General features: G+C 41.4%; 2 protein-coding genes across 2 annotated transcripts in view; one reads left to right on the forward strand and one right to left on the reverse strand.

Annotated features, from left to right (window-relative positions):
• LOC116399617 (cholinesterase 1) overlaps positions 1-12,386 on the reverse strand; it is a 15,220-nt gene extending 2,834 nt beyond the window's left edge. Inside the window, exons 1-7 of the mRNA XM_031876896.1 lie at positions 11,904-12,386; positions 10,608-10,809; positions 10,011-10,144; positions 6,544-6,671; positions 6,218-6,336; positions 4,896-5,036; positions 3,571-3,743 (exon numbers count right to left, since the gene is read on the reverse strand). Coding sequence (XP_031732756.1) covers positions 3,571-3,743; positions 4,896-5,036; positions 6,218-6,336; positions 6,544-6,671; positions 10,011-10,144; positions 10,608-10,809; positions 11,904-12,386 — 1,380 coding nt within the window. The remainder of the gene's footprint in view (positions 1-3,570; positions 3,744-4,895; positions 5,037-6,217; positions 6,337-6,543; positions 6,672-10,010; positions 10,145-10,607; positions 10,810-11,903) is intronic.
• A 1,614-nt stretch (positions 12,387-14,000) lies between these two features.
• On the forward strand, positions 14,001-27,415 carry LOC116399603 (uncharacterized). The gene is made up of 19 exons (XM_031876864.1): positions 14,001-14,095; positions 14,183-14,241; positions 14,327-14,387; positions 15,400-15,554; positions 15,640-15,704; positions 15,780-15,873; positions 16,621-16,887; positions 18,267-18,551; positions 19,189-19,440; positions 21,033-21,347; positions 21,486-21,607; positions 22,280-22,499; positions 22,600-22,755; positions 23,400-23,590; positions 24,035-24,186; positions 24,279-24,536; positions 24,978-25,131; positions 25,743-25,878; positions 26,195-27,415. Coding segments are annotated over exons 1-19 (3,069 nt in total). The 5' UTR covers positions 14,001-14,093; the 3' UTR covers positions 26,320-27,415.
• The last annotated feature ends 89 nt before the right edge of the window (positions 27,416-27,504 follow it).

Here is a 27,504-nt window from a genome sequence, read left to right on the forward strand (position 1 = left end):
ACACACACACACACACACACACACACACACACACACACACACACACAATTATTCTATTCTCGCACATACTTGTCTGTTTCAAATAGACACACACGTATTAATCACTACCATACAGAACACATGCTGAGCACTGATAGTGGGTACAAGCACAGGTAGAAATTAACTTATGTAATGTGTACCACGTGTTCTGTCAATAAACTTCTCCTCTGCTCTCTCTCTCCCTCATCCACGTCTCCTCCCCTTTACTGTCCCTTCTTAGTTTGCCTCTCCACTACATTTTTCTCCACCGGCGCCCACTTTCTCATGCGTCCTCTCTCAAGATGGAAAGAAAATCTTCAACTTTTAAAGCTGTTGAAAAAAGGGTTTAACTGTCCATATTTCTGCTTAATTCAGCATATGTATCACATAGTGCTTGATTTCTGGGGCATGTGCGAGCACATTTTAGTGTGTTCTACCACTGACACATTGTCATGTAGTTGTAACATTGCCAGAAATCCCATTGAGGTTTGCAGTCCTTAAAGAGTGACTGCACACTTTAATGTTTTTTTAAGTTATAAACTAAATGAAAGACTGTACTTTGACGAAACTGCTGGTATTCATTTCGACATTTCTTCTATATAAAAGTCAGCATTTCATGGTTCACTGACATCAAAACAGTGATAGAATGCCATAACTGATAAGAAAATAAAATGAAAAATAATCCCTGTTGACAATAATGCTGTGCCCTGTATCTCCGTAATTTCTTTCTTGTGTAATGTTACACGCAATGTAACACTAAACGCATGTTTTTATCTGGCCATAATTACATTCTACCTAATCATGGAAAGCACTTGGATCTATTCATTTTGGTTGCATTCTGCTTCTTTGGTGCTTTATGTCCTCACATATCTTAACAGGCTATTGCACTCCACCGTACTTCCTTTGCCAAACACACACACACACTTCCGTATGTCATCCTGGTTTACATACTGTAAATGGGATGTAGAGGCTTACGTATAGATGGCCAATTCTTTTGGACCTTGTGCCATTTCCCCAAAAACCTGCACCAGTTCAATCAGCTACTCCATTGTTCTCTGAGAGATACAGTACATGAACCAGTTTGGACACAGTCGGCCCAACCAGAAACTCTTCAGCAGCTCCATATCAATGGTAGCAGCCTGGCCGGGATCGACCTTCTATTACTCAAAGAATCTCAGACTGAGGGCAGCTTTTCACTTGCAGCTGATGAGCTTGTCAATGATGCCCTCGACAACAAAAGAAAGTTGTTGAGTGTCATTTTTGCTTTAATTACAACAGAACTGTTTCTCACCCTTTTAAAGACACAAGGTTGTTGAGTGGCGTGTTCAGCTGGGAAGAAGATGATGTGAAGAGGTGCTATTTTTTTTTGTTTTGAATGTGTTCAGAGCGACAGTTTGTGCAATGCACAACACCCATCTATAAAAGTGTAGCTGTGAGGTCTCCACATCACCTCCTCAGTGACGGACTGGTTGAAATGTGTGCTGACCCCTCCAGTCCTCCGGAGAAGTGCCCTTTATGGAGAGATGCACGAGGAGTGTGTGAGAGAGAGAGAGAGAGAGAGAGAGAGTGAGAGTGAGAGAGAGAGAGAGAGAGCACGCCTCTGGTTGTGAGTCCACCGTCTCCCTACCACACCGTGAACTGTGACTGAATATTAAACATGCCCAGGAGTGTCACCTCCTGACCCCCTGTAGCTCCCCGAGGCCGCCGCCTTGCTGGAGGTTTTCTGTGTCGTAGTGAGTCATTCCACCTCTCTCTCCATTTCAACACTGATAAAAACTCAAAAGACTCCTGTTCATACGAAAATATTGATAAGCGCAGCTTTAAGTGTAAATGTTAAAAAAATATAGTTCATAATTACAGTTGGTTAGCAGTTAATTCAGTACACCTGCTAAAACAAATGCAGTCTAAAGCCCTATTAGCAGTGTTAGTATTACCTAGTATTACCAGGGGGCCTCTCGTCATTTGTAATCATTGTAATAATTACCTTCCATGTTTCACCTAACACAGAGTTCATATGAAAATATTAGTCCCTTTCAAATCAACATCTTTGATTTGAGGTATTTTTTTTTTTCGTAGGCAATTAGATATGTAAGCTTTGACAGCATCATGGGTGCAAATTCAAGAGGCTCATCTCGCTACACAGCATGGAGGCCCATTCACATGGGACTAGTATTACCAGGAGACCTCATGTGATTTAGAAATTACCCTCCACGTCTGTGTTTCGTGCGACACACAGGATAAGCGAAGTCTGTATTTCACTCTATTCTTTCTGCGAATGGGTCTCTATGCCGTATAGCGAGGTGAGCCTCCTAAATTTGCACTGCAAATGCTGCCAAAACTTTCATTTGTAATCGGTAACACAGCCTCCATGGTTCTTGACAAGGAGTTGAGAAAACAAAAAATCTTCTTTCAAAATATTTACCCCAAATTACAGAGATGTTGATTTGCACAGGATATTATCACATGACCTTTGTGTTTAAGTGTTTGTGGTACGTAATTTGCGGTGAAATTTTGACTCGCACAGGATTAGTATCACAGAGGACCTCCATAATTATTACAAAGTCAACAATATTACAAAGTAACACTCGTCCCGTGCCTGTCTTTGGACGTCATCTGTGATTCCTCCGCTGACCCTTCCTGATATTCATGAGCCACGCGTTGCCTCTTAGTGAGAGCAGTCAACAACAAAAGAAAGTTGCACCTCAAACAGACAGAGTCCCTGACTCCAGCTGGTTTCACATGCTTCACTCATACAAATTATGGAGGAGAAATGAAAAACGGTGTGTTTTGGAGTCAGACTTTAAGAAAAAGACTGGAGCTGTAGCTCCCTCTGTGGGCAAATGACAGTAGCTGTGTTTGAGGAGCCAAAGAGCAACATTGACTGCTGCAGAATGGTGATAATACTGAGCTTTTACTTAAGGTAACGGACCATGCTGATAGCTCTCCAGGTGGACAGTGTCCACAGTCTTTCAGAATTGCCTGGGTTTCGAGGAAATGTGACATTTTTTTACAGAAATTAATCCCAGCAGCAAAAGAGAATAATTGTTTTTGAAAGCTGTAAAGAGCACAGAAGACAGCTGGGTCCCTGTTACACGAGCTCCTGCTGGGCGGGACATCGACCCATGCATGACCACCCGCCTCGCAAAGCCACCAAATGTGAGACTGTTTGTGCAATCAAAACTCAATGTTGACTTATTTTACCTTAATTTTGTTATGTAGGCTAACTTACGTACTTAACTAATGCAGCCTACGCAAATTATGCAACAAGCGTACCTATTGTAACTCTTACTAAGCCAGTTAGTTTTGTTGCCTAAACCTAACCAAATAACCCTAAAAACAAAGTAAACCTACATTGGAAGTTTATTTTGAAAAGACACTGTACATGTAACAAGTGGAAACAGACACGCCATCCCTGACACCTCCAAAACTGGCTCTGGAGGGGTAGAGCGCCATGGTTTGAGGCGTAGGGCCACTGACCAAGCTGTCAGTTGGGAGTGAGAATGTGTTGGGACCATATATCAGCTACAGTGCTGAAAATGAAAAGACTCTTACCTGAGCTAGCATATCCCTGCGGTCAGCGTCCTTGTAGAGGGGCAGGTACTTGTGCAGGATCCGCAGTGCGTGTTGTTTAAAGATGGCTGTGACGTACACAGTGCTCTCCAATGCGGAGACCGGCTTGTTGAAGACACCGTACGCAAAGATCACCCCCTCCTCTGAGGTTGTACCTGTAGGACAGACAACAGAGTCAGTACTAACAGGTAGACTTCCATGTTGCCTGTCGCCTTTTTTGTTATTCATTTACAAGCTTTCTGTGGTCTGATTGTCATAAGGTGTAAAGACTGTGGGCAGTTTTACATCAACCAGAAATTAGGCTTCATCTTTCACTTTAATTCACTAGGCTGCTTAGTTTCCTATAAAGCAGGTCCTTTGCCTTCAGGTTTGTTATATTTGCTATGTTTTCTTGGGGAAAAAAAACGTATTCTAACGAGAACCAAAGGGAGTCCACAGTGCTGCCAGCATGAACTTAATGGCAATTTGTAAAAACAGACATGAGGATGAGTTTGTCATATTAGGAGGGAGAGGGGCTACCGATACTTCTCAACTGTCTTTGCAGATACTTAATTCTTGAACATATAATGTAGGTGTGGCCGAACCTTTTTGATTGAAAAATATGGAGCCTAACAATAGTAAATGCATAGTATTCAACCTGTTGCACTGCCAGAAAATCAGTGGTTCTATCTAGACCATAAAACCTCATGTGCTAAAGAAAATTACTTTAATAGTGTGCCCACAGCACGAAAAGTATTTCTGTATCTGCTGCTCTTACATTTCATTTAAATTAGTTAAATGCTTCTAAACTCTAATACAGTGCATTGCCCACTTATACTACCATGATGTTATGTGTAAATATTTAAGTTGGAAAGTTAAAACAGGCAGAAATTGCCAAACATTGGTTTCTGTTCACAGCCTAAGCAGCCACTTGAAAGATCACATTGCCAATGTAAATGTAACGTTTCTAAAATTTTCCGAACTCACTCGATACCTTCTGTCTGTTCGGTTCCGCCATGGTCACCTAATCAAGTGAGGTTAATGTTTTTTTTGATGTCAAAGTGCCTCAAAGTCCCTCTGCAATGTAAATTAGTAGCATACAGTGGGGTAAAACTAAATACGTATATAAGTGGAGATAAAATGAAAACTGCCTTTATAACCCTTGTAGATCACATGTCTCTTGTAAATGTACACTGCTCAAATCATCTTCTTCACTGGGGAATACTTAGTACAGAAGATAAAGACGCTCACTGGGACTCTGACAACCTGTACTCGGTTACATTCCATCAGCAGCTGTATGTTTATGTCTGTGGGTGTGAGTCTTTTACCCAGCAGCACCGACTTCTCTTTCTGCCAGTGGCCCTTCTGGAAGGCAGTGACAGCTTGCTCTTTTATCAACTCCCCATCGATGAAAGGACCCCACGTCTCAAAAACCTCAAGGAACCTGAAAGGGTTCACAACCTTGGAACCTGAGATCAAAAACACATCGGTTAGATGGAAAATACAGTCTACCCTGAGGTTTATCAATAAGAGACAAAGGATGGGGGTGAACATCGCCATTCTAAACACTATAGTAATGATCCTGAGACTTTCCTCAAGCCATCATGGTTTACGTGCATGCAACTTCGTCCCTGCTTAAAAAGCTGAATTCTGCATGTCACGCTGCTTTACGTTTTATAACAAATACACTCACTCATGCAGGAAAACACACTTGTTGCTCATCAGTGACAAGACATTGTTAGGCAAGTTACCTTCTTATATCTCCAGTCGTTTATCCTTTCATACCAGCGACTATAGCACTATCTACATATAGGAGTCTTTAAAAATGTCCCCAAGGTACACTCAGCGCTTCGTAAAGCTGCTTTCTCTTTACACCCAGTGCAAACTGCCCAGAAGGAAACATGTTGCAGTTTTATTTTGACTCAGGTGGAATGTGTTCTGGGTATCTCTGGTATGGCCTGTATTGTGTTGCCTTTTATGCATTTTATGTGTTCTTACATGTGAAATTGTTTCTATGTAAAACTGCTCATTGCTGCTGTCTTGTAGCTTGTATCTCAACGGGACTTTCCCGGCTCAATAAAGGATGAATAGAAATAATTTCACAGCTGAAATTGCTGCCCTTTTTTATTCTTTATACATATTTTTTTCATGTTTATTGTAAATTTGTGTTTGTACATTGAGAGCGGAGTGGAAACCGGAGACAAATTCCATGTATGCGTAAGCATACATGGAATCAACATCAGTAAAGCTGATTCTGATTGTGATTCTGAAATGTCTTGTCACAGATGTGTTTTTGTTCCAGATATCTGAGCATGAAAGTGAGTTCAGAGAGGCAGAAAACAGCCGCTGATGACCTAATCACACAGTCAGTGATGCTGATCAATAACACTGTCAGCCCTGCAGACGTATTACAGTTATTTGGTGCTGTGAGGCGGTAAAGTCCCTCTAATTGCTCCTTCAGAGGCCCACTATTCCTCCATTTTTATGATTCTGTTTTCCAATATGCCACCGCTCAGGATATTAACATTTTTTCATCATCTTTCGCAAATAAACTACACCGTATCCTGCCGTCTTATGTAACTGTGTGGGCAGCCCGAGAGCCGTCGCTCTAAATTTGGCGAGCGTAGGCCGGGAATTCGCGGGGCCCTACTTGTTTTCATCTGGGCGGCCAAGACGGCCTGCGGAGCGAGAGACAGCAGGCAGACGATGTCGCTCGCAGAGCAGTTGGTCTGTTTGGCAAAGTCTTTCCCCAGCTTCAAAGCGTCGTGTCTGGGAGAGACGCAGACAAATTACAGGTCAGCTTGAAGTTGTCTGTGAGCATGCTGGGAACACCTGCAAAGTTTGAATAAAGCGACAGCTCAGGAAAACACAAATCACACTGACGCTATCTCGGGAAAAAAAGGCCGCCGTGTTTTCATCGTTGCAGCCAGGCACACATCAGTAACCAGTGTCAACTCTCAGATGACGGTTCCTCACCTGCTCTTCAGGGGGATGGAGAAGGGCAGACTCTGCAGGACGGCCTGTTTGAACAGGGGCTTGCTGCTCTGGATCATCAGGTGAAGACTCACTGACTGAGCACCTGCACTCTCCCCAAATATTGTCACCTGACAACACAGAAAATAAGCAGATTTGTGACTCTTTCCATAATGTTGTCGGACACAATCAGAGCCTGTCAGTGGCAATGACAAGCACTTCTAGTGAGCATACATTGAATTGATTGATTTAATGAATTGATGGAGCCAAATTGACCTCGTAGGATTACTTTACAGCCCCTTAAGCTGCTGCCGGCTGCAGCCTTCTCCCTCATTACTGGACCAGTTTCAAAAATTGTTGTCCCCATGAGACACTTGGAAATAAAAACATGGGGAAATGAAAAATGCCAAAGTACACTGTGAAAAAAAAAAAAAAAAAAAAAAAAAAAAAAAAAGTGACATTTACTTGAAAAAAAGCTAGGTAACAATTTGCACTCAGGAATTCTCAAGTTAAGTCTACTTACTAGTAAGAATTGTTTTTTTTTTTAATCCAAAATTTTCTAGTAACTTTTACTTGCAAATATCTTCCTTAGACATAAAATGTACTTAGCCTTTGATAGTAGTCTTTACTCAGGCTACCTTTGCATCTAATTACAAAACCCCAGTAAAACTCAATTAGGTGTTTCATGTATATTTAACTAGCTTTTCTTTACTTTTTCAATTGAGAAATATTAAGTAATATTTACACAATATATCTTTTATCTACTACTACTCTACACAACTGTTCAAATATGAATGTTGCATTTTTTTTAAACTGGGCTACTGTTAATTTAATAAAATTGTCTTAACATAAGGCTTCTACAAAACATCTTTTAAACTGCACCAGTTGTTAACTGGTGAAAGAGGTCACTGCTGACAGACACACACAAATACCAACATATATAATCTGGTTGGCATTGCCAGACAAAACATTTCTAAATCAGTGCTGCCAATAAGAAATCTAAGAACACAAACGTTTAGTCATTTAACAAACACTTTTAATTTGAAACGATGGGTATTGCTTGACAACACTTAGATACACATAGATGAAGCCCATGAGCAGAAGGCAAGCCTTTGCCACACTTTGACAGTCATCAAGAACCTCTTTTCCCTCTGACGACAAACACGATTGTCAGGAGTGAAGCCTTTCTGTGTTGCATTTCCATAGATGACAAGGATCTTCATGACATGTTGAGCATAGTCCTCTTCAATGACTACTTTGAAATTCAAATTTACTAATGTTCACTTTTACATCTTCGAGTCTGATGTGTTCTCAAAAAATGACGATAGTGGGGGAACAAACAAAAATATTGAATGTGTTCAAATGCGTCATTATGCATCTATTCTCAGTGTATATGAGCCCAACATAATTTTATATAATATTAGATATCTAAACTTTACCAGGCTGGGTGATTCCAGCATGGGTCTTTGTTCCTGCAACTCCACCTTTTGTCCCAAATATCTCCAGAAAGTTGGTAGTGCAATTGTCCAATTTCGACAAAAAGTTTCGCTCCAGATGAACTGTGGTTATTCTTCTGAACTCCTCATTGATCTGAAACAAAAGACAATAAAAAACAACATGATCAAGATGAGGTACCTTGCTAAAACAATTAATGCAGTAGTCCTCCCAGTATAATGTACTATTGAGCAACAACACAAACTACGACTTCAAATGTATATGTCAAGTTAATTTTACCTTGTGTCAACTGTTGATGTCAACTTGCTGAGAGTGAACGTCCTTTAATATTCTGTGAAATATATAGAGAAATTATGTTAAAACATGAACACACAACATTAAATCTGAATTTGGCTTAAATCTTCATATTGATAGCACGTTTTATCCCCACACAGAAAAACAGCACATAAACAAGCCAACATAATGTTAATACTGAGATACACAGCAGGCCTAGTCATGTTGATATGCGACACTAACTCAACACAGTACTGGTACCTTGTTTCATGCCCAAAGCCTTAATCATCAAGGACACCACATTGGATAGAGACATAAGAGACCAGTTCAAAACTAATGACAGAAATATAAGTTACTGTAAAAATATGTCAGAATATGATAGTGACAAAATAATGTTACGTGTATTAGACTCGCTCTAAAGTCACTAATTTCACCACGTATGGAATATTTTTTAGCACATGACCAGTGTGCTTGTTGCTGCTTAGCTATGATTCCATGTCTTGTCACATTTTCCTCATTCGACCTCGGCTGCAAGAGGATGTCCGAGAGAAAGCGCGCTGTGCGTGTGTCGCAGCACAGCAAAGCACCTGTGTGGCAGAAGTGGGCTTCACAAAACCGAAGTATTTCCCCCTCCCCCTCGCCGACAGAGCGCAGCTGGTCGAGCACCGTGTCCCCAGGCCAACAACTTTTCATGGGAGAACCCTGTAAAATCGTGACCAAAACCACCAAAAACATGTCCACAAAATGTAGCGCCGTGAGCCATGTCTGTAATGCTGTCCCAAGTTAGCTAGCATGATAGCCTAACTAGCTAGCACGCTAAACTGACCAGTTCGCTACTCTTCAGTGTTCACAACTCAAACACAGACTTGACCGAAGGCTCAACAGCAACGTAGAGCATTAATTAAACATATAACCTACCCCAATGGCTCCCGTCCATGAATTTCCTCTCCTCAGGTGAAACTCAGCCGGCCTTGTTCAGGTTCTGCTGTTCCGTCGTCTCGTTGAAGAAAGGAGCGCGAAATCTCCTCTGACGTCACCCCCTGAGTACGCGCTATAGGTTGCCAGGTTTTACTCGTATTGCCCAAGTACATTTTAGTTTGTTGTGTCAGGTAGTGCATTCAATACAGTAGTTTAGTAGATATTACTTAGTGTGAATGATTAAAATGTACTGTAAAAATGAGGATACATAATTACAAACAAACACCAAGTAACACATTAAATAAAAGGTGATGTTTTAAAGTAAAAGCACTGGAATGATAATTTCTTGTAAAATTTACAAAAATAATCGAGGTAATAATTACAGGGCCAAAAAGTCTTTTTTTTCAGTGTAACCTTTTAAAAAGGAAGACTGTTTTTGAACTTCGCTACTCAGAAATCCCAAAATGTAAGTTGATTAAGCAAATTATTACTGGAGATTTTGACAGTCTAAAAAAGAACACAAAAGAAAGTGATGTTTTTCTTTCTTTAAGGTTCTTAAGATAATTAGAGGCTTACAGAAGTATCAGCTGCCGTATAGCACCGAACTACAGAACAGCTTCTTTCCTCTGTTTGTGAGACTCCTTAATTGATCCTCCACCCTCCACATATGATACAGGTTTAGTTTAGATTTTAATATTTTTTTCGTGTAAAATGTCGTGTAGTAAAATGGGACTACAATCTCCATTCCGTCATGCAACCCTGTTGTACAATGACAATAAAATAACCTTGTAACCTTGGAGGTGTGCTGTGCTGTGCTAGCTTGCCTTGCCGGGATCACCTCCAAACACTGCAATGTTCCGCTGGACCCAAAGAAGAGCCGCCTGCTGATCCAAGATCCCATAATTCCCTGCAGCCGAGGAGTGAGGGTCTTTGCCCGACACGAGGAACCCAAAAGCACCTTTAAGTCAAGCACAAATTCACATGATCAGACATAATTGAATCCAGCAAGACATTCATTTCCTCTGAGCTCCGAATTACCGTCCACATATCTCTTCTGTTGTTTTCGGCAACCGGCTCGCTCATTTAAAATGATGACACGCACACATTAGCCAGTCTCATACTGTCTCACGCGCACACACACACATAATTAATGTCTACCACGTGATGCCTGCTTGTTGCCTGTACCAGGCCAACTCCAGTGCTACAAGTCATCCTTCCTTTATCCCTGCACATCCAATTTAGAAAAAGATAGAATTCTGGTAAATACACAGATATCAATATTATTGTGTATACAGTATATATTTTCTACATAGATTCATATACATATTGATAATGTATAAAGTGAATATGTAACAATGCTAACACACATGTTACAGTAGAACAGGGCCAATAAAAGTGAAAATGACGCCAAACTTTCATACCCAGTCGGTACTCCAGGTTCACAACAACGGTTTGGGTGAAGTTACTGATGAAGCGTCCGTCGTACAGCGGCTTGGAGGCAGAGCCAGCAATGAAATCCCCACCATGGATCCACACTATGACGGGCAGTGGGGTCCCTAGCGGGGAGCTGAATTCCACATTCAGAGGGACGAAGATGTTGAGGTAGAGGCAGTCCTCACTGACCTGTTTGGGACATTAGAGGAAATATTCAATATTTTTTTTCAACATTTAATTTAGTGCTAGCTTTAACTTGCTGTTCCGGGACTACAAATATTCCTTAGTTATGATGTAAATTGTCAAATTAATGGTTATTTAAACGACTTTTAGCGCATTAATATAGCAGCTAACAACTATTTGCTGTGTTTACATAGCTGGGTTGACCGCGCGTGCCTTTAAGGGCATGTTAGTGTCACGGTTTAGGCTTTGCCCCCTGTGTTCCTGTGTCTCTGTGTCTGTGTGGCTCCGCCCCTGGTCTCCTCCCGGCTCCCTCCTGTGTCTGAGTGTCTCCTGATTGCTTTCATTCACTTCACCTGTGCTCAATCACCTGCCCAATAAGAAAACCTCTTCCAACTTCAATTTGCTACTTCATCGGTAGCAGTTTCTTAATAAGTAAAACCAGATACAGTGTATAGCTCCTTTTAAATTAGGCTAATCTATGGTATGTAAATGGTGTTGTAGACATTGTGGGACTGTTTTTTGACACATTTGTAGTTATTCTTATTGTAGATATGTTACACGCTGAGTTGAGTATTTTTAGATTATATTTAAATTCAACTACTATTAGGCCAACAAATAATAATTGAAATATTCAGTATTTCTTTCACAATAGACCTGTAATCCTTAATACAAATCATGCGGATTATAGACGTTTTTCATGTATTGGGGGAACCTGGACTTGTGGACCCTACAGCCCTCCTCACAATGTGGAAGCAAATCAGACAGAGAGAAACACTATTGTGGCATGAACTGGGTGTGCAACTGCGATGGGAATGAATGTGTGCCATCTTGGAGTCCAAAAATGAGTCCTTATATGACATCCATGTTTTAACTCATACTCTCAGAAACAGTGGTGGCTCTTTAGTTCCGTCCATCATTAACCAATGTACACAATATATTTGATACATCTCCAAAACTTGAATGGGTTTTCAGAGCACGAGGGGCCTTCTCTCTCCCCTTAGTACAACTGTCACCTTTACCACAAATGCAAGCATGTTATCATCCTAAAGTTCAATATTACGACAACATGCAATTAAGTGAAAAGTTGCAGTGTTCCTTACTATCCGAGGACACTCCTCAGTGATGGGTCCGCTGCAGGCCTGCATGCATGATGCCCTGGGGAAGGAGGCATCATAAACCCCTGGCCGAGGACTCGCAGGTCTGGGGGGCTTCCAGCGGTAAGCCCCAACAGGGGGGTCTGCATATGGTATCCCATAGAATATATTGGCCCTGTCCACCGTAATCCCCTTGATCTGGCCGTCTTTGGTCACCACTACTGGTCCAGGAGCCCCATTTGTTTCCTGATTGACTGGCTTGACCTTGCTTTGCTCTGTGATTGAGCGGAACACAGGCCGTCCCAGCTCCTTGAGGGAGTTTATCTCAAATTCTTTGTTGACGATGAACGGCTCGTCTCTCACCAGCAGCCCGGGGTAGATGCTTCTCAGGAAGCTGACAAGGTCGATGTCATCATCATTTTTTGTTGCCTCTCCGGGGGCCAGCGCCAAACTTAGCATGCACAGCAGCAAACAGTGCCAGCTCTCCATATTGCGTTGGAAGACTCTTCCCCAGAACCTGCTGCTCAGATCATGATTTGACTTGACTTATGGTCCAGCAGAGGAAGAAACAGTCGCAGCCCCCCACAAGCCTGCAGCCTCAAACTCTCTACAGACTGTACATACTTGTGACTCCAATTTAGCTGTAGTGCTTGTTAAGATTTATCAGACAAAGGCTGCTCTGTCTGACTGCTGAGTGGCTTCCAGTAGACACGGCTGCTGTGATGCGAGGCCACTAATAGAGGACAAGTCGTCTTCCCTTTGCTTAATGTCATCACAGAGTGACACACAGAAGGTGAATGGGGACACAGCGGGCATCATTAAGGAATAATTGTTGTTACAGTTTGTAAATCATTTATTTATTCAGATTTATCAGTTACTGACATTTAATTGAATACATCAGAAAAAATTATGAAGCGTCATGATAGGGAGCACAATAATGTCACAAAATTATGTTTATTTTCACATAATGAAAATGTTTTCTTTGTTTTATTGCTGTTTTCTTATTAAATACTGAATACATTTACTTATTAAGGCTGTAGAAAACCTTCAAATAAATCAAGCCACCAGCTCACTCATATCCACACTAAAACCGTACCAGGTTATTACAGGACACCAGAACATGTTGCTTTATTTTAAGGGGCCACAAGCTGTAAAGGTTTCAGAACACTGGCTTGCAGTTTTTATCACATATGTTGTCCTCCAGAGTTTTCTTATTTTCATTAGATAGGCCTTTAAGAACTGTGTTTGTTTCTTGGGGGGATTTAACAGCCCGTGGAGGAGTTTATATTCTGCAATTACAAGGCAAGTTTATTAATATTGCAAATTTCCACAACAATGCAATTCAAAGCGCTTTACATGAAAGATTAAAAGCAAAGTGAAAAAGAAACACTATAAAAAAACATATAAATAAAGTCATTAATTAAATCAGTCATTAAAGAGCCAAGAGCATAGAAAACTAAAACAAGCCAAATAGAATAAGACAGGTAAAAAGAACAAAAGTTACAGTGTATTGGAAGAAATTATTTCATAAAAGGCAGCGGCAAACAGAAAAGTCTTCAGCCTTGATTCAAAAGAAGTTATAGTGACAGCTTCAGCAATGTTGTGTTTATAGTTGTGTAAAGAAATAACATAATGTTAGTAATAGAGCAAATTAAATGTGTTATTATCAATAAATTTGTCTGAATCTGAATCACTGTTAATGTACTGTTTCATTTTCTTTCTTTCTTGTAGAATATTTCAATTTAAAATTAAATATATTTTTTGTAAAGCTAACGGGCATTGTATGTTTGCAACAAGGACTTTGTCTGATATTTAAAAAAAAAATCAAGTTTATACCGTCGTGTTTCTTTCTCGACTGACGTGCTTGAAAGTAACAATGTGCAATGTTCAAAGTCAAATTATAGCAAAGTCGTTCCACATCTGAACAAAATAACGCCTGTTTGAAATAGAACAGACATGAGTTGTTGATCACAACAAAATATAATTTCCTACTGTAACGTTACCTTGTGAAATGACGTTTGAAATGAAAAGTGTTGCTTTTAAACATGTATGATACAAAGGGTGTCCATATTGTTAGGAACTGAATCTGAGCAGGTGCGTGAAGGCAGCGCACACCTGAGACTCATTAGGAGCGTGCATTTTCCAGCCAGCGCTCACTTTAAACACAGGCTTGGCCTTGCTGGAATCACAAAGACAATGTAAGAAGAAAAAAACAAGTGTCCACAATCGGTTTGATATCACTTGTCTCTCGGATTCAGCAGATTAATCTAATTTTATATTTTCAGGAACTCCCTACAGTTGTCGTTCATCGTTTTCATACTGGTGCCTCATACTATATCGTTTGGTGAGTAGCATCCCGACACATGACTGAGTTTAGATCAACCAGATTTTGTTACATTTGGAAGTATTTCAATTGATTCTCCCTGTAGGACGTTGCGACGACATATCCTTCTCAATCTGCTGGATGAATAAGGGCGATGCTCTGGAGAGGTAAAGTCAAGAAAAGCACGCTTTGGACACGTGCAGTCTTTAGTATTTAACACAACGCTTGATGTTGCGTTTGCTGTTGTTTGAAGGGAAACTCACGCCAAAATTTACAAAAACAAAATTTTCTGTTTTCTCTCCTAATCGGCAAGTTTAGACATATGATATAACATTACTTGAGATTCTATGAATCATTTTATATTCAATATTTTAATCTGTAGTATTAGACAAATTATAACAGCTGTCATAGAACCAGATCTCGATTTTAACACAGACTCTCCTTCTATGAAATTACATTTTTCTTTATTTGTTTGGAGGTGGCCAAAAGTATGTGGACTGTTGAACATGCCATTCCAAAACCATCCGCTGATCTGCAGCCTGAACAGCCTCCGCTCCTCTAGGAAGGCTTTCTACCAGATTTGGGAACCTGGCAACAGGGTTGTGTTCCCCTTCAGCTACAAGTGTGTTAGAGGGGTCCAGCGCTGATGTTGTGATCTGGTCTGGCTCGAGGTTGGGTTCCAGTCGAGTGTGAGATCTGTGCTTGTTGGTCAGTAAGTCAAGTTCTTCCCCACCAAAGCTATTTCTTTATGGGTCTCCAGTTGTGCACTGGGGCGCATGCATGTTGAAACTGGAAATGGACTAACCCCAAATTGTTGCCACAAAGGTGGAAGCGCACTATTGTCTGGAATTCATTTTGTGCTGTTTCATCAATATTTACCCTAATTGGAACTAAGGGACCCAGCTGAGAGCCATGAAAACCCCCAGACCCAAAGTACACAAGTGTATGGGGTGTCCACATAGTTTTGGCCAAAAAATGCACCTTGGACAAGCTGACCTAGTGTATCAGATGGATATTAAATTGAAGAGTGGCTGGTAAGGTGAAATATATCACTATTTAAGTTTTACAAGGTGTGTCCATGTGGTGATGAGCAGATCTATAGATATGACTTGGAATGACCTTCTCTTTAAGGGGGGAAATGAGACTGTACCAAGGCTTCATTATTTTCCATCTTTGTAGGCAGAATGGGAACATATGGCTCAACGATACGGCACTAAAATCCATCAGGAAGGAGGGTAAAGTTACCTCCCTGACTGTGCCCCCAGCTGTAGATAACAAGCTAACACTGCAGTATGGAGGCTCTGTTCAAGCATGGACTTTAAGTATCACCCCGCGTAAGCATCTTTTAACTTGGAATCATGCTTTTATCCACAAATAATCAGTAGTTATTAAATGTTTGATTAAATGTGTTCATCTAAGGTACTAAGTACACTAAAGTCAGAGGCCGGCAGAAACCCGTTGAGCAAACAACAAATGCCACTAAGGTAATTCTGATGGAACAGATCAAACTACAGGTGCAGTCCATCTCTCTTTTGCCTACTTTGATGTTCTCTTTTCAGGGCTTCTTGGACTTGATGAGTCCCACAGAGGTGTTTGCATGTGAAAATGGAACATTATTCTTCCACCAGGATGAAAACTTCTTCCTTGCGATTGGTGAGATTATCTGTTTGGGTGAATTTGATGTGTATTCTTGTTTTATTTATTTATATATGGACTTGGCTTTTGGTTCTTAAAGGGGATAATCTGGTTTTGACTCCGGGTTAACATTGCTTTTATCGCAGACTTTGGTCAGAGGTTAGGTTAAGCCGGGCAGACGATGTGCGGATTCGGTTCTAAGCTGCAGCAGCCACAGTGGCTGCTGCAGCTTAGCATAGTATAGACTGCAAATGGTTGGGAAACAGCTAGCCTGGCTCTGTCCAAAAGTAGCAAAATCTGCCTTTTTTATTTTTTTATTTTTATTTTTTTATTATACATTAGCTTATGCTGACTTTAGCTACATATTAAACTGGTAGACATGAGATGGATATTGATCCTCTCTTCTAATTCTTAGTGAGAATGCGAAGAAGCTTAATTCCCAAAATTTCAAACTATTCCTTCAGGTCATTGAAGGTCTCTCGCCTTCTGTTTATGTTACTTAACGGGTTCAAGGATGGTGATGTGTGTTCTTTTTATTAGGCTGTCCAGAAAAAGATATTAGAGCACCTACTGACCAGACTGATGGTACAGAAACTGATTCCACAGTTTCCAGACAAATGACCTTTACTCTAGTGCTGCACTCCAATATGTCAAGGCAGTGAAGTTTACCGAGCACTTTTATGAGAGTAAATGTGTTCATCATTTAGGATTTTTTTGTTATGCTTTATACTATTTTTCTTTATCTAACTCTGATTTTGCTCATAGGCCACACTATGCGTCTCCCTGTCAAGCTGGAGTCCAGGACTCCCTCCATGTTGCTGGTCTCGTGGGTAGAGAACCGCCCAGCGGTCAGCAGCAGCAGCCACACCGTGACCCTGTACTACACTGAACTGGGCTCCTTTAACACACTCAGCACGGACTTCACCACCAACAACCACTACCGCTTCACAGCTCTGGACGCCTGCAGTGCCTATGTGCCCTGTGTGGAGACTGCAGGCACTCGCTCCCTCACTTGCCTCTCTACTATTACCGGTAAGGTTTCGTGGTTGGATCGATGAGCAGACATTTGGTGGAAAAAAAAAAACGACGCACAGATTACAAAATGCAAACGTATGTTTCTCTTAACTCTTTTGGTATTTAGTCATGCACATAGGGCCAGGCGATATGGACAAAATCAAATATTTCTATGTTGTTTTTTTACCAAATATCAATGCGACGATATTGAGGGTTGGCTGTTGGTACTTTCACGAAATGTTTACACAGTGAGATTTTTACTAAATAATCAGCTATGGGTCTGATGAAGGATAATGTTCTGGGGTTCTGCGCTGCTCTTTGTTTACAGTCCGATTACCAACTTGAGATACAAGACTGGGTTTTGTGTTGAGAGACGACGTGTCCGACCGGATTGTCTCACAATAAGCCAGTTTACAAGCTAATTTTAAACCAATAAAAAGCTAAATCACTGTCCAAAGGTAGGTTGGTGGGTTCCTGTTTTTTACATTTCGGCCATCGCGTTCCATGTCTTATGCTCTTTACATGGACTGTTTACCCACATTCGATCAAAGCCTGTTCCAACGTGATTGGTCAATACCACTCTGAATAGAAATGTAAACCAGAATGCCCTTTGATACTAAAATCTTGTCTTATTGCCAGAATCTGCACATGAATGCAGAAACACTTGAGATTAGGCTGCTACTAACCATTATTAAATTAAAAAGATCATATAAAAGTTTCCAGAGCTAAAGAAGTTTGTTTATTTATTTTTTCTTAATGCTTGTTGGTGCAAACAATTCTAAACTCAAAGATTGGAACCAGAACTGTTTATTGCTAATGTATGTTGCACATACAAGGAATTTGTCATGGCGGGTGGTGCTTAACATTAAACAATCCATTACACACAGTGCAAGAAATAGAAACATATTAAAATTTACAATAGAATTGGGGGGGGAAATGGATGGATAGATATTGGGTTTATTATATATGAGCAAGAAAGAGGAAATCTTTACATTAGAGAAGCTGGAATCGGATGATTTATGGCATTTTCCATTAAATATTGCTATCAGTATTTCCGATCAATTTTCTGAGGCCGGTTTCAGAACCTAATGACGGACAGCAAATATAGTGACCAAAGTGGTGCATTAGGCAGCTGAAAAGCCAGATATTTTTCTCAGAAGCTGGTTGAAAATGGCTTCAAGGGCTTCCATTCATCAAGTGGCCAGACACACGACTCAAAATGAATGCTAATGTTGTGCTGTATTTGCTAGATTATGCAACTGTTCAATTTACCAAACTTTCAGGTGATATTATTTAAGTGTTGTGTCCACAGCTTGTTTACACTGCCCCCAAGTGGCCATATATCTGTTAATACAGGTTTAAAATGCTTTGCCAATTGTTTATTCCCCTCATACCAGACCCAGACCTTCCCAAGGACTTTGAGGTGAAGTCATGGAACAGCAACAGCATATCGTTGGCCTGGGACTGCCCTGAGAAGTTCTCCTTCTTCCTCCTCACCGCCTTCTACCTCAACGGTGCGGACCACGTCACAGAGGAGGTGCTCTTTTTGCTGAAGGACAGCTTTGCGTTCGTCTTGTCTGACCTGGAGCCCTGTACAAGGGTTCAGTTTGGCCTGCAGACGGTTTGCCAGGCGGGGATGGAGTCCCGCTACAGCAAGATGGTTCCGAACGATGGAAACTCTGGTAAGCCCTGCACGGGATCAGTCATCATGCGTTTGTTTTGTCTTTTTTTTTTTTTGTTTTTTTTCTATCCATATACAGGCAATATGATATGAGCAATCAAACGCACCATTCCTCAGTCAAATACACACGGGGGGGGGTTTGCCGATACAACTTTCCTTGGTCCGGGAGGTTATGGTGGCAAATGTTTGCTAATGTAACTGCTAAATTGTTTGTTGATATTGCCATGTAACTCTTCTGCTGACTCTTCTGTTCTTGTACTTCACTATGTTGCAGCATTTAACACCACCTTGTGGTTGCTCAGCAGAAGTTGCACAGTCTGACTTTAAAGAGCTGCCAGTTAACTGACCACAAGCCACAAATGTGTGCGACACTTGCAACTTAATACCAAAGAATGGGTCTCCCATTTGAAAGAGCAGAAGTTCTAAGTGAAACGTCAGTGATCACCTCTGGGGGGAAAAAATGGTCATTGCAGCAGCAAGAATACACTGAATTTTACACAAGAGTAGCATATGGAAATGTATATTTGAGAGAGCACAACAAGCATCTCCTGTAACACCCCGAAAGATGATTTTATCTTCATCTTTGTAAAAGAACATAGTGCTTAACATAATTCCCCCCCCCCCCCCCGGATCCTCAGCGCACTCCAGCATCCAGGCCTTGCGTCAGACATCGTTCGGCCCCGACAACTACACCCTGAGCTGGGAGGTGAGGAACACCTCGTCCATCTCCATGTTCAGACTCTACCACGAGGGAGTGATGCAGGGCACCACGCTCATCACCAGCGTCACCGTGGGGGGGCTGCTGCCATGCCAACAGTACCAGGCCAAGGTGGAGGCACTGTGTGGAGACGACGTGCTCATGAGCACCAAGACGGTCACAGCACACACAGGTAATGGGGAGAACTGATGAGAAGACCACCCAACATGCACTGCTTTATCTGTCCAGAGAAAGCTGGACAAAGTGTGTTATGTCTTTGTTTATTCATGCAAACATCCAACAGCCGTGGTGCAACAACACATTTTGTCTGTGTTGCAAAGGCAACTTATTCAGTAAAGTTGCTATTGTTGCAGGCGTCCTCTCCACCAGGTTTCTTCTCAACCAGTTTCCTGCACTTTCATTGGCTGTAGCTCCCTCACAGACTCCCCGTCCAGATATTTAGCATGCTAGTTATGCATGCTACATAATTTCTCGACTTGCGTCTTTGAACACATATAGCGCTCAAGCGGAGTTTTGCAAACGGAAACGCTGGTTTGCCACTGATGTGGGGCTTTTGTTGGCGAGTGGAAAATCAGAAGTAAAGTATACAACTAAATATTTCCCATCGAAAGAACGAATCATGTCTGATATGAAATGCATCAAACAATGCAATCTTGAACCAGAATCCAGTATTCACAAATGATCCAAGAATAAACATTGTTACTGCTAGAAAAAGTAAAATAGAAAAATTGTTAAAGAGAGAACTGTGGCGACACTCACCACTTTACACCATAACCAGGAGACATCCATCACCATGGCTACTGATGGATTCCTTGCTCGTCCATCTGTGTTACACACGTCCCAAAACATCTGCATGTGCTATGAAAGAGATGACTCATTCTTCTGTACTTGATTGATGCATCATATATGGGTCTTGTATGATGCACCAATCAATACTATAAGACAATGAGATGCATTAAGCAGGGGACAAAGTGATTTATATTCCAACTTTACTGTCAAACCCACTATAAAAATGCAGTGTTGTGTAGTGTTAAGGATTTTTTTTTTTCTCCAGCACATGTATAGCGCTGCACTTGAAAGTTAAGTAATATGTACTGTGACAGATATTCACATAACTGGTTGGACTCTTAATAAGAATATGTGACCTTAAAAAACATCTTGAATATTAGTCGGACGGCAACCTCTGGTTGCAAAAAGAAGTCAGATTGTACAGTCTATGAGAAAATGACTCTACTTCTCTCTTGATTTATTACCTCAGTAAACATGAGTTTATGGTCTCAATCTCTAGTTTCAAGTCTTCAATACAGCATGATGTTCATTCATTTAGTAAATTATGGTCTATTTAGAGTAAAAATTACCATATAGCAGAATATACTTTAGGGCGGGGCTTCCTTGTGATTGACAGGTCGCTACCACGGGTTTGTTCAGTCTGGGAGTTGTCCATGTTTTCATCTTACAACTTTAACCCTTTCACTGTTTTCAGCTAATGAAGGTTAATTGTAACATTTGTTTGGCTAAAAATGTTTTGTATAATTAGCATCTTGGGTATTGGCACAAAAAGGAATAGTTACTCCTCCCATTTTCATTTGATTTGCTCTTTATTAGGAAAATGATCAGTGACATTTGTCACTTATTAGCTTCTCATGTTTTTCACAGCAACTTTTAATTATTGTGTTGTTGAATCTCTTTTTGTCAGTGTTTTTGTAGACCATAAACCCATTATCTATCACTGTTCATGTATAACCCGATACGGTGTGCATCCAGGACCTCACGGTGTGTCTGAGCTCAGATATCGCTCGAACGACTCCACCGCCCAGTGGATGCCACACACCACCCACCAGCCAGCTGTGGCCTTTTTATATGAGCTGTCTCTGGAGAACGGCACCACCGTGCAGAGCAGCCGCGTGACCGACCCAGAGCTGCGTCTCCTGGGGCTGGAGGAAGGGAAGACCTACGTGCTCGACGTGTGGGAGGAATGTGACGGACAGTGGGAGTCGAAACATTCCCACGTGGGTTTTGAGGGATCAAATACCTCCTTCGAGCTCCATATGAGGGCTGCTGGACATGTTCTGGACGAAGGTCAGTCTGAGGTACCATTGGTCCAACACGACTGCTGTCGTTGTGTGAGGTTTTTGGTTGATATCCTTGATTTGATTGTGAACTACCTTCCATGATAAATATAACCCAATGTGTTCTACATTTTTGTGGCTTCTGTAGTTCTGCAGTTTGATTTCTCCCTTCTGGGTCTCACAATGGTCATGCCCTGGTCCCTGCCTGAGGATCTACAGGATCACGCGTCTGAACCAAGAGCTAAAATGGAGAAGATTTACAAAGATAAGGTGAGAGAAAACATTTTTTCTGTTTCCTTCCTGACCGCCAGAGGCCGTGCTTAGGCCTTTACCCACCGGGGCTGTATTTTTCGTACAAATTAAATCTCACGTCAATATATATTTATTTTGAAGTGTTGTTTTTGCTAATACTTTATCACAAAACACAAATATTATGCACGGAAAAAGCAGTAATCTTTTTCCAAGCAAGTTTTGGTGAGTTTTAGCACCTCGAATAAAGGCATCAACCAGTCACATTGGGCAAAAACTGATGTTCAAAAATATACATTGCAGTGTAGAACAACATGGAGGCTCTATAGGCCAAACCAAGACGGCAAACTGTATTACTCCTTAAACCCTTACAAAGGCAGCGCAGAACAAATTCACTTCTGTTCTCACCTTTCACAATAAAAGCACTAGACATATACACTGCGTAAGTAAAATTCACCTGCATGCCTTTCTCTAAAAGGAAACAGATGATGCTCTGGTCAATAGGATCCTGGTAATTGATCCTCTGCTGCAACTGTTGCAAAATTTGTATCACTGCCAGTATGACTAGATTTCATGAGAATTATTCACAAGCGACTACATCGCATTTTCATTTTGTTTATTCTTTACGCCCCTGCTGTGTAAAGACCTTTAGACTGACAAAAATGTTCATTGAATTGTTTTTGTTTCATTCAGATGCAGGAGCTGTTGAAAGACTTTAGTCAGCCAGCCCGCGTTGAGCTGGCCTCCTTTGAGTCTGCAGACGAGCCAGATAAAACAGAGATTCTGTTTATGTCTTTTGATGCATCCCAAACTGAAGGAGACGTGCCCCTGTCTGTTGAGGATCAGCTGGATTACATTCACTCCCTGAAGATTGACAACATAACGGTCACAGATGGGGTCATTCACTGGAAGGGTAGGTGATGGCGAACAACCAGCTTGACTGGTTGAAGTATGTGATAGACTTCAAACTAAGACTCTTTACTTTAATCTTATTTGCCTCGACTGTTTGTCAGGTCCAGATCTGTGTGCTTCCTCCAGGCGAACTTTGTGTCCTCGTAACTCTCTGTGCATCAACACTCTGGGCTCCTACACCTGCGTGTGCCAACATGGCTACTACGACGTTAGCTCCTTTATCGAGCCTCCTGCAGCTTCATATCCAGTCTGCAACGGTAAACTTTTTAAAGTTGCATATCTTATCCAAAGAAATACACGCTACCTTTTTAAATGGGTGGAAATTCAGTTCTATTTATATTAATTCAGTTAAAGGATGAATTCTATCCTGTACATTTGGTCCTCAGGAATACAATACTGACACTTCTTTATTATGAGCACTGCAGAACATTTGCCACGTTTAGCAAATGTTCTGCAGTCAACAATAAGTTAACCACAGTGACTTTTTCTTTGGGTTTACAGCCTGTTAGGAGTTCAGAAATCAGGGTGACTGTGATTGGTTGGGGCTACTGCCAATTAAGAAAATATTTAAAAATTGCTTCGTATCTTCTTGGTGGTAATTGTTTCGTCCATTAATCAAGAGTAATGATAAGGGTGCTCTGAAAACAGCTCCATTGTGTCCCTGATAAAGTATTTGACTTTGTTTGAAAGTAACTGGGAAAGCTCCCAACTTCTGTCTAAATAAACTGTTCTTCAGAAGCCAGCATCTGGTGGACACTGTGGCTTTAGCATTCAGTTAAGTTTCTTCTGTTGCTTTTTAAAAACAAACACTTCTACTTCTGTGTTATCATCGCCTTAAACAATTGCGTTTTTTTTTTTTTTTTGTTTTTTTGTTTTTTTGTTTTTTTTTGGCCTCTGGCAGAAAAAGGCCTTTTCAGCCAGTGTCTGGATAGAATGGTGACCGGTGGAATAGCAAAGCCCTACCTGACTTCTTACATCGGGGGAGAGGTTGACGTGAGGCTGAACGATGGGCGGTGCACTGTGGATGAGAGTGAGGTGTTCTACTACTTCCGCACCTCACGAAAAGCCTCCAAATGTGGAACTCGGAGGCGGGTAAGTGACAGATTCTGTGCAGCGACATGCAGGGCAGCACTTACTACTTGAAGTAACGATAACATAAATACAGATACAATGAGAAGAGCCTTGAATCATGAGTAATTAAGAAGCCATAGATTTGCCCTGTTTACCCCAAAAAGCTTATTTTCACATACCAGGTATGGTTACTGAGTGACCATTTGGAAGTTCAGCAAACTACATGTTCCCTAAACTGCAGCAAGTTGGTGAGACCCCCAGAGAAAATTGGACATGGCATACATTTTTAACCCTTTTGTGCTTTTTGTCTCTTTAAAAACAAAAAAAACACCAACCCCAGAAGCCACTAAACAAAAATTGAGTTCAGAGTCGTGGGAAGTTTGTCTTCCCATAACAACATATCTGGATAATGAAGTGCTGAAACTGTAAAGAGCAGCCAACGTGTGTGTGTGTGTGTGTGTCCAGGTGAACAAAACCCACATCGAATTGCAAAACAATCTGGCTGTGACCTTGACCAGAGAGCAAACCATTAGCAGGCGGGATCTAAAAGTCGTCTGGAAGTGTGTCTACCCACGAAACTATGTTCGCAACGCTCAAGTCAGTGTGGACATGGAGTGGTGAGACGAACGTCCTCGCATTCTGTCTCTTTGCCTGAATTTAATGTATGACGGACGGAAACAACCAGAACACATTCTTTCTGTCGTCGTAGGCTCTCGTCCATTTCCCTGGTGGAGTTCAACTCTTCACTGCAGCTGGGCCTAACCATGACCCTGCACACCGATGAGTCCTTCACCTTCAGCTACAGGGATGCTGTAACCATGGAGCTTGAGGACACCCTGTTCTTCCAGGTGACCCTGCAGACCAACAACTCCTTTGCGTCAGATGTGCTGCTGCAGGTGGAGTCATGCTGGGCCACTGAGAGCACCGACCCACAGGACGCAGTCCAGGGTGTTCTTCTTAAGGATGGGTGGGTGGAAAAATGTCACTGTTGTCTTGGTTTAGTGCCGAACGATAATTCATGATTAGTTATTGTTATTCAAGCACAAACTACTTAAAATTTCTCTGAAAATCTGCTTATTTTGCACTGAAGTTGCACTGAAAAATGCTTTTTATTTGTCAAGTATTTAATTCACACAAGAGGATTGTGGTTATTTCATATAGACTATTTATTTACTTCGGTATCGACTTACCAGAAAACATACCGTAATGTATATTGTTCTCAAGATATGAAATTACCTATGTATATCAGGATAGAAAATTCTGGGCATATCACCCTGTCTAAGTTCAGTGCGTAGATAGTTTCCTTTATTGATGCTGTTGTACGTTAACGATAGTATTTCATATATCTGAACCACCTTAGCTGCCTTGGATGATAACGATACTGAACGTCATCCTCTCTTGTCCCCAGCTGTGCCGTTGACAACACGTTCCACTGGCTCTCTGTTAACGGCCGGGCACAGACGAGCAGATTTTCCATTCAGATGTTCACCATGCCCAAAGGGCTGCCCCTCTACATCCACTGCCAGGCCAACGTATGTGGACATGTCGAGGACTGTTCAAAGGTAAACTGAAGGGTCTGAGGTAGACCGGCTAATGTTTTGGACCAATTACTGGTTACTGGTCTATTCTAGCTACTGGTCTATGCCATCTAATGGTCACCTTCCTCGGTCCATGATGTTGCCCAAAACGTGTCCCGTTGATGCTGGTGCTGCTATCTTAAAGGAGTCTTTAAAGGTTACCTTTCAACAGAACAGCCACACATACTCATCAATGGAAATCTTTCAGAATTTAAGGCTGCAGCCAATCAAGTTACAGACTTTCCTGTAATCTGTGGCATTAACTGCAATTGGGAGACTTTCCTTCCCTGACTTGAGGCTTTGATCAGTGGTGGAAGTAGCAATACTGCAATGTAATGATACTCCATTACAATGTGTAAGTAACAATTTACTGTTTTAGTTGGTCAAGGTGGAGCTATTCAACTGTTTCATACAGGCTACTGTTGGGTAACTGTGATAGGGAAATCATTATCTGTTAAATTAAGCTGTGAAATAGAGATGGGCCGCTGTGTAAACATTTCTAAACTGGTTTGATAGACAAACACTGCTGTGAGAACGTGTCATAATGACAAATGTCGAGGAGTGAAAGTCACCAACTGAGCCTTATTTTGCACAAGAAATGCACCAGCCAGCAGCGCCCTAAGAGGTCATTGAGCCGGACGGGCAGAGAGGGGAGACGAGCTGCTGTTGTGTCAGCTGGACCTCTGGTGGTCATCAACAGGAGAGGGGTGTCAGGAGTCCCACCATCTGACTGTGAGTGCATGTCACATGATCACATCATCCTGCATCTGTAGCTATATTTTTTGTTATTTCATAATATGTATGTTACAATGTTTATGCTACAAACAATGCTTTTTAATTTTGTTTTGTATCTTTTTGACAAGTTGGAATCTGTTTTTCACTAAATTGAAAAGATTGAAGTAATGTACACTGATGAACCCTGAAATATCTCTCATACAGTTTTGTTTGAAATGTGTTTTTCACTATCAAGTCTAATGTTCAGTGTGAGGTGTGTACATGCACTCTGGTTACACAGTTAATGAACTGACCTGTGTGCATCTCTTTGCAGGGGCAGAGCACATGACTATGATCTCTATTGTGGCCGGATCAATAGGCTTTTTGGGGGTAACCATACTCTCAGTGAGCGCAACCAAAGCAATCATGACTTACTATGAGCATCTACGGCTGCAATAAAGTGTTTGGAACACTATCTGTGAGTGTTATGTTGGTCATGAAGGAGAAGAGTCTTCTGATGCAGAACATTATTTCTAAAAAGACGGATGTTACAGAAATTATCTCAATTCTAATGAAAGTTTTTACACATGAAACTGAAGGTGAAACTTGGGGTTTGAAAAAAAGGAAATGGTGAGATAAGAACTATTTGAATATTACACAACAGGATAGAGACAAACGCTACAAACAATCCTTTTCGTGCATTTATAATCCTTATAATAGTGGTGAGGTAACATGGGTTAATAGTGGATAAAGAGGACTTCTTAGGCTCGATGTAGTAGAACTATGACTAGATTATGAGCCCATGCGGTCAGTCGTACAAGTGCTTCTCATGATGGGTGTTTCTATTTCCCTTTATCTGGTGACCAAAACATGAACTAAACTGTAGCTGTGACACTGACCTAACCCTCATGTTTTAAAATAAACTTCCCAATGTCTCTTCTCTCAACCTCACAGTTCTTATACTTCACTATTATCCTCAAATAACAATTTTGCTAGGTAATTCAGATAATGTTGGCCTCATGAGTCTGTCAGAAATTGGCCGTGTTCCACAACAGCCCATGTCATATTAAGTGAATATGGAGCTGGGGAACGTCTTTTGAGGTTCCCTATTATGTGCTTTATAGAGCAGAGGAACTTATAAACCTGGGAACATTGGACCCTTTGTCAAGTTCTCGTTATGTTCCATATAGATCTTGGGAACATGGGACGTTGGGAACACAATGCAGCCTGTTTTAAAGACTGGATATCATTAATAACAAACGTACACAGGAACATCATTGCAACAGCATCACCACTGCCTCGGTCTGAGGAAGGTTTTTGGCTTCTGGAGGGATACTAGACTCAACTAGAATGGGTTAAGGCCATGTCCACATTACTCCGTTTTTGTTTGGAAATGCATGTTTTGCTACGTTTACACTGAGCGTCCACACTACGCCAGAGTTTTAGAGCACCGTAAACGCAGGAGTTTGAAAACTCCGGGGTTGTGTTTTCGTGTGGACGGACGAAACCGGATACATTCAGAAACGATGACGCCCACACGCACGTTCGCTACTTGATTGGTTCTTAGCAGTCAGGACGTATCCTTCCCTGATTCGTCACATGCCTATCACGTGACCCTTACCCTGAAGCTCACGAACATTGATT

The sequence above is a fragment of the Anarrhichthys ocellatus genome, unplaced genomic scaffold (genome assembly GCF_004355925.1).
Source record: "Anarrhichthys ocellatus isolate YVR2014 unplaced genomic scaffold, GSC_Weel_1.0 scaffold118, whole genome shotgun sequence".
Classification (NCBI taxonomy): Eukaryota; Metazoa; Chordata; class Actinopteri; order Perciformes; family Anarhichadidae; genus Anarrhichthys; species Anarrhichthys ocellatus.